This window comes from Uranotaenia lowii, chromosome 1 (genome assembly GCF_029784155.1).
Source record: "Uranotaenia lowii strain MFRU-FL chromosome 1, ASM2978415v1, whole genome shotgun sequence".
NCBI lineage: Eukaryota > Metazoa > Arthropoda > Insecta > Diptera > Culicidae > Uranotaenia > Uranotaenia lowii.
Window position 1 is genome coordinate 198,307,877 of NC_073691.1, and position 17,015 is coordinate 198,324,891.

Below are 17,015 nucleotides of genomic sequence, written 5' to 3' on the forward strand. Positions count from 1 at the left end.
TTTGTGTTGTCAAAACCGATCGATTTTTTCCCAACTTTGTTTTTACATAGTACTACATTTTTTATCATGTTTTTGATGCATTTAGCATTTTTCGTGTTTTGTCGATAGTTTTGTTTTTTTGCCATATTTGTTATTTATGTAATTGTATTATGTCTATCATGCTAATATGTCTAAATTGTATTGGTCCTATTATAGCGAAAACTATAAGGTTATGTTGTTTCTGTTATTTGTTTGATTTAGGGACATGTGCCAAAATCGGATGTTGCCAAAATCGAATGTTGCCAAAAACGATCGGGGTCTGTATTGTGGTTGTTTTGTGCGATGTTGAGTCACTTACAGCATTTCAGAGTGAAGCGAAAAAAGAAAATCGACTCGTTTTGTAACAAGTGCTCGGTTAGTAGTGTCAGTGGTAGTTGATCTCGTGTTCGCGATACCGTTAAATGTGCCAAGAAGACGTTTTATTAGTGGAGAAGCCGCCCTGCGTCGAAGTTCGCCCCAGAACCCCAAGCACCACCCTGCACGTCAACGCTGAATAACAGGAGTTGTGGAACTTCAATACCAGATGGCAGTGGAGTAATACGGCGAAAAGGGCGAAGCGAATCAAGTATCGGGATGGGGCGAAAGAACGGTGATGTCAAACTTGACGCGGCTACGGGGTCAAAGAACTGCCGAAAATCGGCCATTTCGCTACGATAAGCCAAAACGCCAGCACATAAAGGCGCAAGATTTTACTTGTGGTGAAATTATTGAATTCCGGAAGTGAAAGTATAACAGGATATCCAGGTAATTCTTACCCTAAGCCCCGTAGCAACAGTGACCACCGTTCGTCAACGCCATATTAAAACCCCATCCCGATTTCCTAACAGGACCCCGAGGTTTTACCTTGATCCGAGGTTCGGCTCGTTGTGGCACGGTGTTGCCTAGAAACCGCCATCGCTGCAGGCCGCCATCATACCGCAGCGATAATTACTAAGCCCAACTGCGCTTCACACGAGCCTTAGAAACGCTAGTTCGCAACCTACCGTGTGTCGGGAGTGCCGAGGACCCGCATTTACAATCCACAGTGGTAAGCCATCAAGCCTGAAACCGCCGACACTCAACTCCGGCTGCTATCGTGGGGACCTACAACCCGAAGCCAACGTTGTACGTGTTGGAAACAAACCGTCGGCCACCTGCATCAATCACCGAGCAGCAGCGCTGTTGCGGAGCGGAGAGGCTGGTCCACCCAGGAAGGCGAGACACAAGGTGATTATAGGAGCTTATAGATAATTCAAGAATTTATCTTGAAGTTGATTTCACAAATGTTTATGAGCATATATATTACGCAATGTGCAATAAACTCATATCAACGTGCATATACTCAAAACATGCGTGAACGTGCTCCAAATAAATCACGTGTGATAGAACGAAAGCAAAAATATCATGTTAGGGGACAAGAAAGAGAGAGCGTATTGCGATGACGTTTCAAGCGAAAGTCGAGTTAGTCTTTTAACGGATTTTGTGGCGAAAAGACGCGTTGTGTTTAGACGCGTTGTGTGTAAAAAATGTGAAAATTCAGTAAATATCCAAATATTGAAGGAACAAGTACGACAATGGCGCAGTCGGTAAGTGAACCACTAAAAGATTGGTTCCTTAGCAAGGAATACAATCATTGATTGGAAAAGCGTGAAAAGGTATTCCGATGAAAGATTCGGATCAGTACTATCATTGCGATGAAAGACTCGCATCATTTTCCGAAACTCCGATGAAAGACTCGGCCCAAGCTTTATAATTCCGATGAAAGACTCGGATTATTTTCGAAATTCCGACGAAAGATTCGGATTATTTGCAATTCCGATGCAAGACTCGGAACAGTTTTGTAACTGCGATGAAAGACTCGCATAGTTCTCCGAAACCCCGATGCAAGACTCGGAACGGCCTAAGCTCTATAATTCCGATGAAAGACTCGGATCATTTTCGAAACTCCGATGAAAGATTCGGATTATTTGAAATTCCGATGCAAGACTCGGAACTGTTTGGTTACTGCGATGAAAACCTCGCATCGTTCTCCAAAACTCCGATGCAAGACTCGGAACTGTTTTATTATTGCAATGAGAGAATCACATCATTCGTCAAAACTCCGATGAAAGACTCGGATCACGCATGGTACTTCCGATGAAAGACTCGGATCACTTTTAAAGTCTGGTGAAAGACTCAGTTCAGTTTTGGTATGGCGATTAAAGACTCGCATCATTTTGGAATCTCCGATGAAAGAATCGGACCATGTGTTGAAATTCCGACTATAGAGTTTCAGATGATTTATAAAATTCCGATAAAAGATTGGATTTGAAAAAAATTGGACTTGTTTTATATTTCTGATAAAGACCCGGATTTTTTTCAGAAATTCCGAGAAAAGACTCGAATATTTTTTATGTGGCACAGATCAAAACAAAAACACTAGAAAATTCATTATTTGATATGATGAAATTCAATAAGAGTTTTGGGTGAGATAAAATATTCTAATAATATCTGGACTTAGAAAAAATGGATCTCAGATGAAAACTGTTTTCTTTAATGCCCTTGTTGAAAGATTGAAAGAAGTATTAGTTAGAGCTATAATCTGATGACATCTGGAGTTTGGCAGATATAAGATTCTTAAATACGAATATGAGGATGAGGAAGGTGATGGCTATAAATTAAGGATAAAATAAAAATAATAACAGCAGAATAAAGGAAAACAGAAAAGCATCTGCCAAAAGGTTAAGACGAATGCTAAAGAAACGATTGAAAGATTAGTCACTAGCAATAGTGCAAAAAAAAAAATAAGAATAGAGCAAAATGATAGTGTGAGGAATTTCAAAGAACGTACAAAAAAGGAGTATAGAAGTAGAACAAAATTCAAGAGGAGAAGAAAAGAAAAAAAAGAGGAGAGCTATGAAAACTAGCTAACAGAACAAAAAAAATATACAGGTTCAAATTAGTAAAGAAAAGAACAGCTCAAAACACAAGAGAATTAAGCGGAGAAATGAAAACAATTATCTTTAGATAAGTGAATTTTTATGTGGCCATCGATCAGAACTTCGGAACACTCATCGTTTGATATGATGAATTTCGTCGAGCGCTTCAAGCGTGATCAAATATTCCAATGAAGACCTTAACCACAGAGAACCCTTAAATAGGAACTATTGCATTTAAGATGAAAGACTCTAATTACTTTTTTGTTGTAATTTTCTTACTAATGAGTCATTACTGTAGGATTGAGAAAAAAAAATAGTTAGATGTACAATTTGATGACAGAATTGCATGGAAACAAGATGTAGTAGAAAGAAGATGTGAATAGAAATGAAAATGTGAAAGAAATAAGAAATTGGAAGATGAAAAAGTAGGTTAAAGAAATAAGCAAAAAAGAAAAAAAATAGTAAAGAAACGAAGTAGAAACAAGGAAACGGATTGAAAATAGAAATAAAATTGTAGATCTTTAGATGTTAAAAAAAAGGAACATCGACAACAAGATGACCGAAGATGAAACAAAAAATTAAGTTTAAGATAGAAATGAGAGCTGCTAATAATGTTGAGTTAAAAAAAACGGAAAAAAATTAATAAAGGAAGACAGGAAAGAAATTTGTGAAGAAAAGAAAGGAAAAGAATATAAGTAAAGAGAAACGAAAGGAAAAGACAATAGGTTAAGAGAAACGCTAAAGGAAACGGAGCAAACAAAAAAAGTATAGAAGTATAACAAAAGTGTGAACAGAGAACAGACCTAATAATTTAAGAATGAAAAGGAGAAGTGGAAAAAAATAGAATAAGCAGATGAGCAAATGATAGACTACAAGATGAGAGAGTTTGTAAAAAGGTTAAAGAGCAAATACAAACAAAAAGTAGTTAAAAGAAACGGAAAAGCAAAAACAAGTATAAACGAAAAATTTGAAGAAAAAAATTATGATAAGAAAAGAAAAAATAGGTGAATTTATGAAAAAACATGGGTCTCGATAATGGAGGACAAAAAAAGAAACGAAAGATTAAAAAAGAGAGTAAAAGAAGAGGATGAGATAAAAATAATATATAAATATAGTGAGAATCAAAAAGGAAATTGGCAATAAAAAGAAAAAAAAGAAAGAACAGAGATAAGAGTAATAAGAAGACGGTTTAAAAAAATGAAAAAGAAAAAAAAATAAAATTTAACCGATAATTTTCAGAAGTAGACTATTGAAAATGATTAATACTTTGAAATGTAAGGCTAGAAATGAAGTATGAAACTACGCTACAAGATTCGAAACGATTTCTTGTACAACTCAAAGTCACGGCAAGATATAAAGAAAGAAATAAAAAATTAACACAATTCAAGAGTAGAGGTGGGTAGTAATGTAGTGATTATAGGAGCTTATAGATAATTCAAGAATTTATCTTGAAGTTGATTTCACAAATGTTTATGAGCATATATATTACGCAATGTGCAATAAACTCATATCAACGTGCATATACTCAAAACATGCGTGAACGTGCTCCAAATAAATCACGTGTGATAGAACGAAAGCAAAAATATCATGTTAGGGGACAAGAAAGAGAGAGCGTATTGCGATGACGTTTCAAGCGAAAGTCGAGTTAGTCTTTTAACGGATTTTGTGGCGAAAAGACGCGTTGTGTTTAGACGCGTTGTGTGTAAAAAATGTGAAAATTCAGTAAATATCCAAATATTGAAGGAACAAGTACGACAGTGCAATCACTACGTGTCACGAGGTAGGAGGTATTATAAGGGGGTGGGACGTAGTTCCTAGTGCGCGCAAACCCAAGACCAATCCAATTAACTTCAATAAACGTGGGAGGTTTTCAAAGCTGATAAAGTGTTTTCTTGGCTAGCCGAATCGTCTATTAGCTTAATCCGACTCTGAGGCATATATAGGGGAGTTTCAGCACCGCTGAACCCGCTAGCCGAACACATTTGTTATAGTTTAGCCCTTTCACACAATACCAATATTGTTGGGGTTTCATACGATTATAAGTCATATACAACATTTTAAAGTTCAGCGGAAACCACCATCTTGAATTTGGATGGCGTCAAATAACGAAATTCGACTTTTACTGGTTCATCTCTTTCAACTCTTTCATATAGTAAGGGTTTGAGGCGGTTTTCAGTCATTTACAGTATTTTCAAGTTGAGTGGTAGCCGCCATCTTGGAATTTAAGATGGCGACGGACAACGAAATTCGACTTCTACTCGTTTATTACTTTCACCTAATAACAATATTGTGAAGGTTTCATGATATTTTCAGTTATTTACAACTTTCAAAATAAAAGTGGAAGCCGTCATCTTGTATTAATGATGGCGTCAAGCAACAAATTTTGTTCCTCCTATTTGAACCCTTTCACTCAATACTCATATTGTTGAGTTATTCATTCCACTTCCGGTAATTCGATGTTTTCATAGATTTTTATAATTTTTTATCATTTTAACTTAAAATCAACACACAGAACTTATCAAAAATGTGTAAAAATGGGAATTCCAATTCAAATATGTTCTATCTAATCTGAGCGTGTCCTGTTTTGACATCTTGATCGAGAACTGTCACTAAGTTTTATGGCGGTTTAACAATCAGGCACTGAGTGCTATTATAGAACATGCAAAAGAAAGCTTTCAGCAAACTTCTAAGTTTGTGTTTTATTATAGTTTAAACATAGCATTCCTAACTTTTTCTAAATAACTAAAACAATATGTTTAATGGAAGATTTATGAGCTTTTTCAAAACTATCTGAAAACAGATGGTCGATTCAAGAATATAAGCATTTTGCATGACCATAATAAAACCGTCATAAAACGCACAAAAAAAGCCATAATAAAACCATAATAAAACATCGAAATGCTAGTTAGCTTGATCTGTGTTACTTGGGCGGGCACTACATCGCTGTTTTCAAATAAGCCCACTACTTTTTGTTAAAAAAATTATATTTTGAAACAAATTCTTTACACAGTATCGGATAAACAAACTCTCCTTGTTACTCAATCAAATGTTGATGTATGTTATTTTATTTTCCAAACACTGGAAGTAGGCGATGACTAAAGCTTAGTTCTTTTAGAAATGGGACAGTTAAGAATGCGTGTATCTCGAAAACTATTCGTTTGATCCAAATACTTTGTATGAAGGAAATGAAGGTAATCTTATGATAATTCATGAAAAAATTTGAAAAAAATATTAATCGTTCTTTGTTAAAAAAAATCTACTTTATTCTTGGTACCTCCCATCGGCTGATGCACACTTTATTCAGTCATAACATTGATCAGCCTTTTCAACTTATACTTCGTCTTATCTGAATTTTAGATTGCTACATCTTCCTCCTTTAATTCCAGCTACTTTTTGGTCCAACACTTCTCTTTTAAAAGAAACTGAGGGCCATTTAGTGGATACAGCTTTTGCGAAATAAACGAAACTTGATTATTTTTGAGCAACTTTAAAGCGTTTTTAATGAAATTTCTGCAGGCAAAATCTGATAATAACGAAGTGAAACCATCAAGAGATCGAAATTGAATTACAATCGGTTAGTAAAGATCGTAAGTTGCGAAGGGTCATGCAAGATTACTCTTTTTAGGCTTTTACAAACAGCGAAAATCAAAGTTTTCATTTTAAAAGTTGTTGTTTTTTTTTCGCAGGAGCAGAATTTTGGCAAATCATTATATTTTATAAAAAACAACCAGCAAATACATACTTTAATATGCTCGCAACTAGAGATGTACCGAATATTCGGTCGGCCGAATATTCGGCGCCGAATATCGCCAAAAAACCGTTAAGCCGAATATTCGGCTCACCGAATAGCTGAGCTAAGTATTCGGCCGAATAGGCCGAATAGACCGAATATCTACTACAGACTTGTGAATTTTTCAAATAATTTTTAATAATTTATAAAATATCCAAAAGCTATGTTGTAAAAGCTACACAATCATGAAAAACTTATGGTTTCAGCAAAACATCTAAGGTGTATCCGCGTATATATTTACTGTAGATCATACAGGAGTATGCTGAACGGTATCGTTTTATGCTTTGATTATAGTTTATTCCAGATTTTCTGGATATATTCTGGCTTGCCCATAAATCCAGTAAAGAATCCAGATAAGTCAAATCTGGACGGGATGTCCAGATATTGTTTAATACTTACACTACACTACTACTATAATACTTACATTGCTCGTGTTTATTCAGATTGTTTACTAAATCAAATAATAAATTCAAATTCCTCTTTAAAATTATATAGATTTTGTGTTCAATTTTTCAAAAATTTCAAAATTCAAACATAAATTTTACCCTTTTCAATTTTAATTTTTACTACAATCATTCTGGTTGCTTGACCGTCTGGATACGTGTATTTGAAAGTATGGTATGCTTAAGGTTAAAGATAAGCTCAGCAACTTCAGCAACTATTTCAAAGATATTTTGCTCAAAATTCGACCTTCATCTAAGTTATTCAATACCAGAGAAGTAATAGCTTGAAGCCTGTTTCGACATTTTTTATCCCAGATTTCACAGGAACGCAATCGCTTTGGTGATAAACGCCCTCGAAGCGACTAGTCATCTGATGTCTTTTCAGTTATTGGTGACATTTAAAAATCAGGAAGACCCGTACTTAAAAAAATATCTTGTAATACATCATCCGATAATATCATCTTGTTGAAAATAATCGACTAAAAACATTAGGGGCATCAATATGGAAGAAATAGAAAGCATTGAAATAATCGCTTAAGGTTTTTTCATTGAAAACTCAATAGAATATTGGACCGAATATTCGGCCGAATATTCGTTTGGCCGAATAGTTGAAAAGGTCAATATTCGGTATTCGGCCGTTCGCCGAATACCACTATTCGGTACATCTCTACTCGCAACCTTGCCACGGGCAGACATGGTAAAGGATTCAAACGTTGGAATTTGTTTGAAATAGGGTATTTCATTAGTTTTGTCGTTCATTAGAAATCATCTGTCCCATTGCCTCGGTACGGGCTATACAGCTTACGAGCTCTGGAACTAGGAAAAAAAATGTTTGAGGTTGAGTTTGAATGACTCATTACTAGGCAACACTTTCAGCTTATCGGAGAAACATTTCTTGGACATTACAGCGATCTACACTTTGTTTTTTGCTTATTAAAAATTAAAAATTCTAGTATGAGACTTGACTTCCTTGATGACCCTTAACCGTAGTTGCCGATCATGTGCTTCACTCCAATGTTTGATGTGAAATTTGTGGACATTTTTGACAGTGTTTGCATACTTTTCCACCACTCACATACAATATTTTTTTTAATAATCAACGGTTTTGTCAGCTATCAATTTGATAATGATGGATTTTGAAATAAACTGTGCATAATATTTTTTTTCAAAAACGCGTAAATTTAAAATTTTGAAAAAAATGGGTCTTATAGTTTATTTTACAGGCAGCAAAATGCAGTCAAAATTTTGAATGTCCGATTACTCGTAAACGAGCTATTAGCAAAAGAAAGTGTCCCCTTCCTAAAAGAACTAAGCTTTAATTGACATGGCATGTGAATTTTTTTCGCTCTGCTAAATAATTCCAATAATTTTCGTTTTTAGATTTACTAAATATAATTAATTGATATAAAGTGGTATCAACGTGCCATGGTTGCCATGGTTGCCATGGACCGAGTAAATTTTAGGAATTATGTTCGTCAAGTTATGTCGTGAGACGGAATACTAAGTAAATAAATAACGGTATCAACGTGCGGCCGGAGATTCACAGCAAGGATGGTCACCGAAATAAGTGCTCCTAGTGCTCCTAGAAACGGTCTTTTGCAATTGCGGATTGCGGTTTCTTTGTTTGTGTCAGTACTTGGATTTCGGTTTTTATTCAATGGACCTATATAAAAGTGATTTTTTGAAGTGTATAAGTTTTGTCTTGTGGTCAGGCAGAGGAGTCATGCATATAAGCAAATAGTACATGTTTCTATCATAATTTCGTGATTTTGCACCCGATCGAGAAGAAAACACTCTCACATAAATTTTATTGAAAATCCAATCAACCGTTTAATTTGAATTTCAAGTTGAAGGTCAAGAAGTGGCAACTTAAAACACAGTTGAATGTGTTACCCAAAATTGTCGAAAAAATGCATCGGATTCAATATTTTAACTGATCTTGACGTATTAATAGGTAATTGAAAGCGAACCGAAGTTCGTACGGAAACTAGCTGACTAGCTTAAATATAATGAAGAAAAAGGCTAGGTCATTCGGTCAATGGACGTTAGGCCGAATGGGCTATTAGGTTGAATTGTCGTTAGTGCAAATGATCAATAGGCCGAATACTCACTAAGCCGATTGGTCACTCGAGAGGACAGTAGACTGAAAAGATGTTAGGCTGAATGAATTTTGGACTAAATAACGCCAATGTGCAATAAGTATTTTGACGGAAAGTGGTCAAGCTGAATGGACAAAAGGCCGTAAGGATTTTGGATCCAATAGACTGTAGACCGAATGATCATTCGACCTTAAAACTTTTGACCTTAAGACTATGCAGCCTTACATCTATTCGGCCAAAAAACCATCGACCTCAAAGTTTTCTGAGTCATCGATCATGAGTTCAAGCTCCAGAAGGTCACAGTGTACCAACAGGTCTTCCCTTGGTTGTCTGGTTCACTTCAATGCAATTGAAAATCAGCTGATGCAAATTCTCGTGTTGATTTTTTTTCATACCAAATCATATGAAAATATCATAGATTAACCTGCGGTTATCAAATCCTGAATTTTGCCCTCATTGGCAAATTCGGTTATCGATAAGAGCTTACACCCCTCGGAATCCCATTGATAAACGAAAAAAACCGGCCAAACAACCGGTGGTCTCGAAGAGTCCTAATCTTATCGCCCCCCTATAGCACCCTCCGAGGGTTGACGTAAATGGTTAACTTTCTTCCAGACTGTGGTCTCCCCAAAGCGATGATAAGCTGCTCCAGTCGGGGGCCTATAAGAACTCGTGCCTCGGCAGGGTCCGATAACAGTTTAACCAGTGCTAGCAACGTAGAATGAAACAGTTGATTATCTTGTGTGCCACCTTAATTCTTGCAGTCAATGCAAACTCGGATATCCATCCAGATATTATAGAGGACGCGCATTTAGATGCGGTAAGGATAGTTTGGTGGATTGATTGAAAGACGTTCTAAAGCAATTGTTTTGGGTCTCCACAGCTAGGACTTCTTCGTAAGTACGGCTATCCAGCAGAAGAGCACATCGTAGAAACCGACGATGGCTACCTTTTGGGAATTCATCGCTGTCCCGGCAGCCCGATGTCCCCGCCGGCCTTCGGTAAGCCCGTAGTCCTGCTGCAGCACGGAATGTTGAGCTCCTCAGCAGATTACATCCTGATGGGTCCGCAGACCAGTTTGGTGTACATGTTGGCCGATGCCGGATATGACGTTTGGCTAGGAAATGCCCGAGGAAATCGGTACTCCAACCGTCATCGCTCTAGGCACAACGAGACTGCACAGTTCTGGGACTTTTCGTGGCACGAAGTCGGCAGCATCGACATACCCAACGTTATCGATTACATTCGAGCAAGAACTGGACAGCAAGCCATCCAATACGTTGGTCACTCGCAGGGAACAACTGTGTTCTGGGTGATGATGTCCCAGCATCCGTACTACAACCGACGCATCAAGTCAGCTCACTTCCTCGCCCCTGCTGCCTACATGCACCACACCCGTAGTCCTTATGTGATCTTCCTGGCCACCTTCCTGCACACCACGGAACTGATGCTGCAGATGATGGGAACCCACTACTTCGCTCCTACTAACGAGATGGACATCCAAGGTGGACTGGAGAACTGTCACGATGGCGCTCCAAACCAGCAAATGTGCACGATCCACACCTTCCTGATTGCGGGCTTCAACTCACAAGAAGTGAACTTTGTACGTAATCTTCACCAAACTTTGTCTCCAAGTATTCTAACATTTTCTATTTCCCTCGGATACAGACCATGTTGCCCGTTATTCACGCTCACTCACCGGCTGGCGCTTCGGCCATGCAGATGATCCATCACGCTCAGACCGTTCGATCACGAATCTTCCGCCAGTATGACCACGGACCCACGATCAATCTGGTGCGCTACGGATCGACCATTCCTCCGCGGTACAACTTCGCCAATGTTCAGTGTCCTACTCTGTTGTACCACAGCACAAACGATTGGCTAGCTGCGCCGGAAGACGTTCAGCTACTGCGTAACGAACTTCCGAACGTTCACAAGCAGTATCTGGTTCGGCAGCATTCCTTCAACCATATGGACTTCATCTGGGCCATCAACGTTCGGCCGTTGCTATACGACGAGCTTCTAGCGGATCTTAACGCTTACAAAAACGCGAACCCAGTTGGATAAACTCCTCTGCCGAAAAAAGTATCAAAAATATCTCAAAACCGCAGAATAAACAAATTATGGAAGAATTGAAAAACTATTGGAATGTTATCGTGTTGCTTCAATTTACAACCGTCACCAGTGAGTAGCCAGTAGATTGCCGATAAGAAAGATTTATGGTCACATTTCTTTCGCAGAAATTTGGGTCATAAATAATAAGTGGTATGTAGAACGTGCGCAACACTGATGTGACGCCAATTCTCGTGACTAAGCTAAGCGGTTTAACCCGAAGGGCTTAGTACGCGTGAGGCGGCAATTTTAAAACCTACGCGGCTGTCTTCGAAAAATCTTTTTTAAATTGTAATTCAAATTTGTTGATACCCTGAACACACATTCATTGGCTTCGACTAACATTCCATCGCTTCTACTCACGACTAAAACCTCCACTGCTAGTCATCGGTCTTAAATGTTTTCGGAAACTATCGGCTTTAACAATTGTGGAGCGATTTTAAACCTTTTAGTATTAAAAAAATTTGGAAAAAAATAAATTATCGAACTGAAACAAGCAATTTGTAATTTTCTTAGCTGTACTTTTTGTGTCTTTTTTTTAAAAGGTAAAAACTGTGTACGTTCATAGAAACAATTAACGAGCATTTCTCTTTACAATATTTCGGTATAAAATAATCGAACAGTCGAGTTATACGAATGCCGAATCGATGAACTTTTTGTAGTTTTGTTGAATTTACCTCAGAACCCAACATGGTTTGTTTTGGTTCCACATCCTTTGACTTAATTCGCAATAGAGTTGTTTTTGACATTGCTCACGCACACTTACCCAGTGACGTGTACGAATGAGAAAAGAAAACATTTACCTCCAAAAATGGCAGTGCGAAAATCGGATCGGGCAGCCAGCCGACAAACATGGTCGTTTTAAGGTAAATTTTCCCTAAATTGAACAGTGTAAATGGAACGGATTATGACACAAATAATACTAGCGGCAAATAGGACTATTGAGACAATGCGGCGATGATTGCTGATGACAGGAATGAATGATGTTTACATTAAGCCACACTCGGCTCTGCGTTCACACTTCGTCTGTAGATGTCAAGGAGGGCCAAGCGGAAGGGCACTCGGCAACCCGTCTACTGTTGGACGACGGAAATCGCGGACCTGCGTACTAGCTGCCTACAGACTAGGCGACGTATGCAGAGAGCGAGGTCCCCGTCAGCGAGAGCGAAGCGAAGAGTACCCTATCAATTGCGAGGTCTGCCCTCTGCAAGATAATCAATGCGAGTAAAAAGGCACGATTCAGGCAACTCTGCGAGGACGCCAACGACAACCCCTGGGGCGACGCTTACAGGATTGTCATGGCCAAGACGCGGAGCGGAGGTGCGCCACAGGAATCGTGTTCGAACAAACTGCGTGAAATCTTCAACGAGCTGTTCCCACAGCACGTGGAGGTAACATGGCCGAGGATCCCATACGACTGGAATACGAGTGAGGAGGGACAGATTTCACTGGAGGAACTGCGCGACATCGCTAAGACGCTTCAGTTGAACAAAGTTCCGTGTCCGGATGGGATCCCTTACATAGCAGTGAAGACCGCGCCCATGGAACATCCCGAAATGTTCCGGTCATCACTGCAACAGTACGTGGATGAAAGGGTCTTTCCAGGCGTGTGGAAGCGGCAGCGATTGGTGCTCCTGCCAAAACCGGGCAAGCCACCAGATGACTCATCAGCATATCGCCCAATATGCCTCCTGGATACTGCTGGAAAGGTGTTAGAGAAGGTGGTACAGAGCAGGATCCAGCTCTACACCGAAAGCGCGAACGACCTATCCGATAAACAGTTCGGTTTTCGAAAAGGTCGCAGTACGGTGGATGCCATACGACGTGTCATCGAAGGGGCAGACGAAGCCAAACTGAAGATGAGGAGAGGAGACCGGTTTTGCGCAGTGGTAACCCTTGACGTGAAGAACGCCTTCAACAGCGTCAGTTGGGCAGCGATTGCGTCGTCGCTCAATCATATGAGGATTTCGGCATATACATATCTGTACGATGGTGGAGTGTTGCTTCCGTAATCGCCAACTACAGTATATGACCAACGAGGAACTGGAAACAGTGAGTGTCTCGGCAGGGGTTCCACAAGGATCGATTCTTGGCCCGGTATTGTGGAACTTTGTTCACAACGAACTGCTGAGACTGTGTCTCTCCACGGGAGTGAGACTTGTGGGATTCGCTGACAACTTGGTTCTCCTGGTATCGGGCCCATCAACCGGAGAGGTCCTGCTACTCGCCACAGTAGCGATTGAGAAGGTAGAAAATTGGATGCGCTGCCAGAGCTTGCGTCCGTCTCATCACAAAACAGAGATGGTGCTGATCACCAACCTGATTCCAGCACAATCAGGGACGATTGCAGCTGGACCAAGCGTGCGATCAAGAAGTACCTGAGGGTGATGATCGACGACCGGCCCACGTCGACTACGCCTGTAAGAAAGCAGCCCTCTCACGGGCCATGTCGAATAACTCGGCGATCCGCTACAGTAGGAGGAGAGTCCTGACGAGTGTGACCTCGTCCATTTTGCGGTACGGAGCGGCAGCCTTGAGCACGCAGTGTAACTTGCAAAAGCTCTGCATTATGCAGCGGCTGATGAACCTGCGAGTAATCAGCGCATACCGAACGGTGTCCTCGGTAGCTGCTGATGTTGTGGCGGGGGTCATGCCCATCTCGGTCTTGCTATAGGAAGATATCTTCTGCTACGAGCACAGGAACATGCCCGATATGCGGAGACATGCCAGAGAGGCCTCGATGTCCAACTGGCAGCACCAGTGGGACAGCTCGGAACGTGGCCGGTGGACCCATCGCTTGATCCCTAACGTCGGATCCTGGATGGACCGGAGACATGGAGAGGTGTAGTTCTGCATGACACTGTTCTTGACTGCTTCATGCAGTACCGCCATCGGTTTGGACACGTGGCCTCGCCATTCTGCCCAACCTGCGGTGACACAGTAGAGGCACCAGAGCACGTAGTGTTCAACTGTCCGAGGTTCGAAGGGGCACGCGCTAACATGCTTGCCGCCTGCGGACCAGACACGACAGCCGACAACATCGTATGGCGGATGTGTGAAGATGCCAATACTTGGCGCGTGGTCAGCGATGAGTTCACCCGGATCATGACTGCCCTGCAAAGGAGTTGGAGTGTAGATTGATTCCTCCGTCGGGGAGCATCTGAATATTGTGCGTCCGAACCTGGCAGTAAAGCATACAAAGATAAGACTCTACTTTCTGTGTATTCCGAGCTGCCAGGTACGTCGCTCGTATGTGTGTAGGATTCCTCAAACGTTACCGTCGCGGAGTATCCTATTCGAACGCACCATCTGCGATGGAGGCTGTGGGGATAAGACAAGTCATTCTCCGCAGTCGAACTCGTAGGGGGAAGAGTATTCACGTCGCGGAGTACTCTCGGCTAGAGTGGTCTCACCTCGCCGTCGGATGAGCCACTCGATTCATCTGAGTCGCAAGCGTAAAAGACCCGTACGTGTGCTATGACAAGCGCGTGTCTAGGATAAGCTGCTCTTGATTCGGCAGTCTAGTGTTGCCAGCCCCAAAGTTGCAAGCCAAAGGAAGGAGGAAGACCGGACCACGGTCGGAGTAGAATGCCCTTTCAGTGGGGGGCATTCGAGTAGTGTGCGTCCGATTCTAGCAGTAAAGCATACAAAAATAAGACTATACCTTCTGCGTATGCCGAGCTGTTAGGTACCTACGTCGTGAACGTTGTGTAGGATACCTCCACCGCCGCGGGGTATGTAAGTAGAACACGCTCCCTACGACGGAAGCTGCGGGGATAAGACTTGACCTTCTCCGCAGTCGAAGACGTAGGGAGAAGAGAATTCACGTAGCGGAATGACGTCTTCGCCGGGATTCTTCCGAGTAGTTTCGTAAAGCCCCGGACGTGTGCTGTGACAGGCGCGTGTCCAGGATAAGATACTCTCGGCCGGCTAATGGACGGGCAAAGAGGAGAGGTCCTCGAGCCAAACCAAGCGGAGTCAAAACCTCAAGGCGTTAGAGGAAAGGTCATTGGTCTCTAGCAGTGGTCTCAAACAGAGACCAACCAAGTGAACCTAGTAACCACGTAAACATCGAACCAAGTGCACCTCGAATTACGAGTAAAAGCTGAACCTCGAGTCGTCAGAGGAGAGGTCCTTGGTAGCCGATGAGCGCTGAAGCGCGGACTTGGTCTCCCATCACAGGTACAGCCTTCGTTGCAGGCCCTAGGTGGACTTTATGGCTTAGGGGTTCATAGTATCTAGAGTCGACCAATTGCACCCATGGACTTGCCGGGAGACTTGAGACATGCATTCCTTCGTCTAAATTAAAATATCTCGCGTGAGCTTTCATTACGTCGAATGAAACCAAATGTAAACAAAGGGTTTCATCCCAAGAAAAATAAAAAACTGCACAACCTAGCCGCAAACTTCTTTCCATTTAGAATATTTTCCTGACCAACATATTGTATACGTAAAATACTAATTTTAAAGTTGTTTTGATAACTTTTGCAGCAGTTTTCTGTAAATTCCCAAGATGTGTCATACGACGTAATGAAAGCTCACGCGAAATATAAACATAAACTCAGTAATCGAAATCGCTGTTCAAGTTTCCGAATGAGGACGAGACTTTACAAATGTTGACATCATGACGCATGCACGCGGAGCAAAACAACCTTAAACTGTGGTTACTGGTTATACTGCAATGCAGATGCTAATGAGAAGTTATCTTATTGAGACTTGAGAAATGAGTACTTTCCCGGTCTCCATATTGTCAAAATAGAAGATCGGTCTCAATTTTCCTGGGAAAAAAAATCTGATGTTGAAGTTGAAATGGTAGTCTCGGATCCATAATAAGTGTTTAATCGGTAAATTACAACAAATTCTAAGAGAGTGTATTTACATATCCTAACTATATAAACAATTGACCTGTCTCACAATACTTTCCAGGTCAGAATTCTCTGGATGATGTCCCCATACAGTAGCTCCCGAACATCCTTGGCAAACAGAAAATCCAGATGGTTAAAGGTGTTATGCTGCACCTGGCGGTGTTCAATGAGATTCGGTAGTGCACGGCCAAGCTGCAGTACGTCTTCGGGATCAGCAAGATAATCGTTCAAGCCGTAGTGAAACACAACCGGTGTCCGTACTTCCGTGAGGTTGTACTCCGGAGGTTCCGGCATGCCGTATATGAATGTATTTTTGATTTTACCGAAATCGTATCGACGAAATTGTGCCGTCCGTACGCCTTGAGCGTAGTGGACAATCTGCTTCGTCGATGCACCCGCAGGTGTGTGACCAACGAGAAGGGGAATTATTTGCTGGAAAAAGAGTTTCGGTTAGGAAAACAGTTGGAGGTTTTCTAGTGCATTATACATTACCAGTTCGACCTGATCGGGATCAGCTCCTGCCAATTGAAAAAGGACGTTCAGGCACAGATTACTTGTAATACTTCCAGAGCAAAACAATCGAGCTATGTCATGGAGAATACTATTGTTCGGCTTGAACTCGTCGATCCCGAAGGTTTCAAAAAGTATGGTTAGGGTTTCTTGGAATACGGATAACACTCGTAGCAGAGGACTTCTCATATGACTCGTGAAGGCCACTGGCGCTAGAGCCTGCATCAGATGTATCTTTTCGTTGTACTCAGGACGCGTTA

The 17,015-nt window shown here is 41.0% G+C and overlaps 2 protein-coding genes across 2 annotated transcripts; one reads left to right on the plus strand and one right to left on the minus strand.

Annotated features, from left to right (window-relative positions):
* The first annotated feature begins 9,948 nt into the window (after window positions 1-9,948).
* Window positions 9,949-11,829, plus strand: LOC129739897 (lipase 3-like). Its single transcript, XM_055731437.1, has 3 exons — window positions 9,949-10,088; window positions 10,152-10,871; window positions 10,937-11,829. The coding sequence occupies exons 1-3, from the start codon at window positions 9,990-9,992 to the stop codon at window positions 11,333-11,335; spliced, it is 1,218 nt and encodes a 405-aa protein (XP_055587412.1). The 5' UTR covers window positions 9,949-9,989; the 3' UTR covers window positions 11,336-11,829.
* Window positions 11,830-16,229: 4,400 nt separating this feature from the next.
* Window positions 16,230-17,010, minus strand: LOC129738283 (lipase 3-like; the record flags this gene model as incomplete). Its single annotated transcript, XM_055729467.1, has 2 exons — window positions 16,230-16,677; window positions 16,738-17,010. Coding segments are annotated over 2 exons (660 nt in total), but the record flags the coding sequence as incomplete, so codon positions are not given.
* Between the last annotated feature and the right edge of the window lie 5 nt (window positions 17,011-17,015).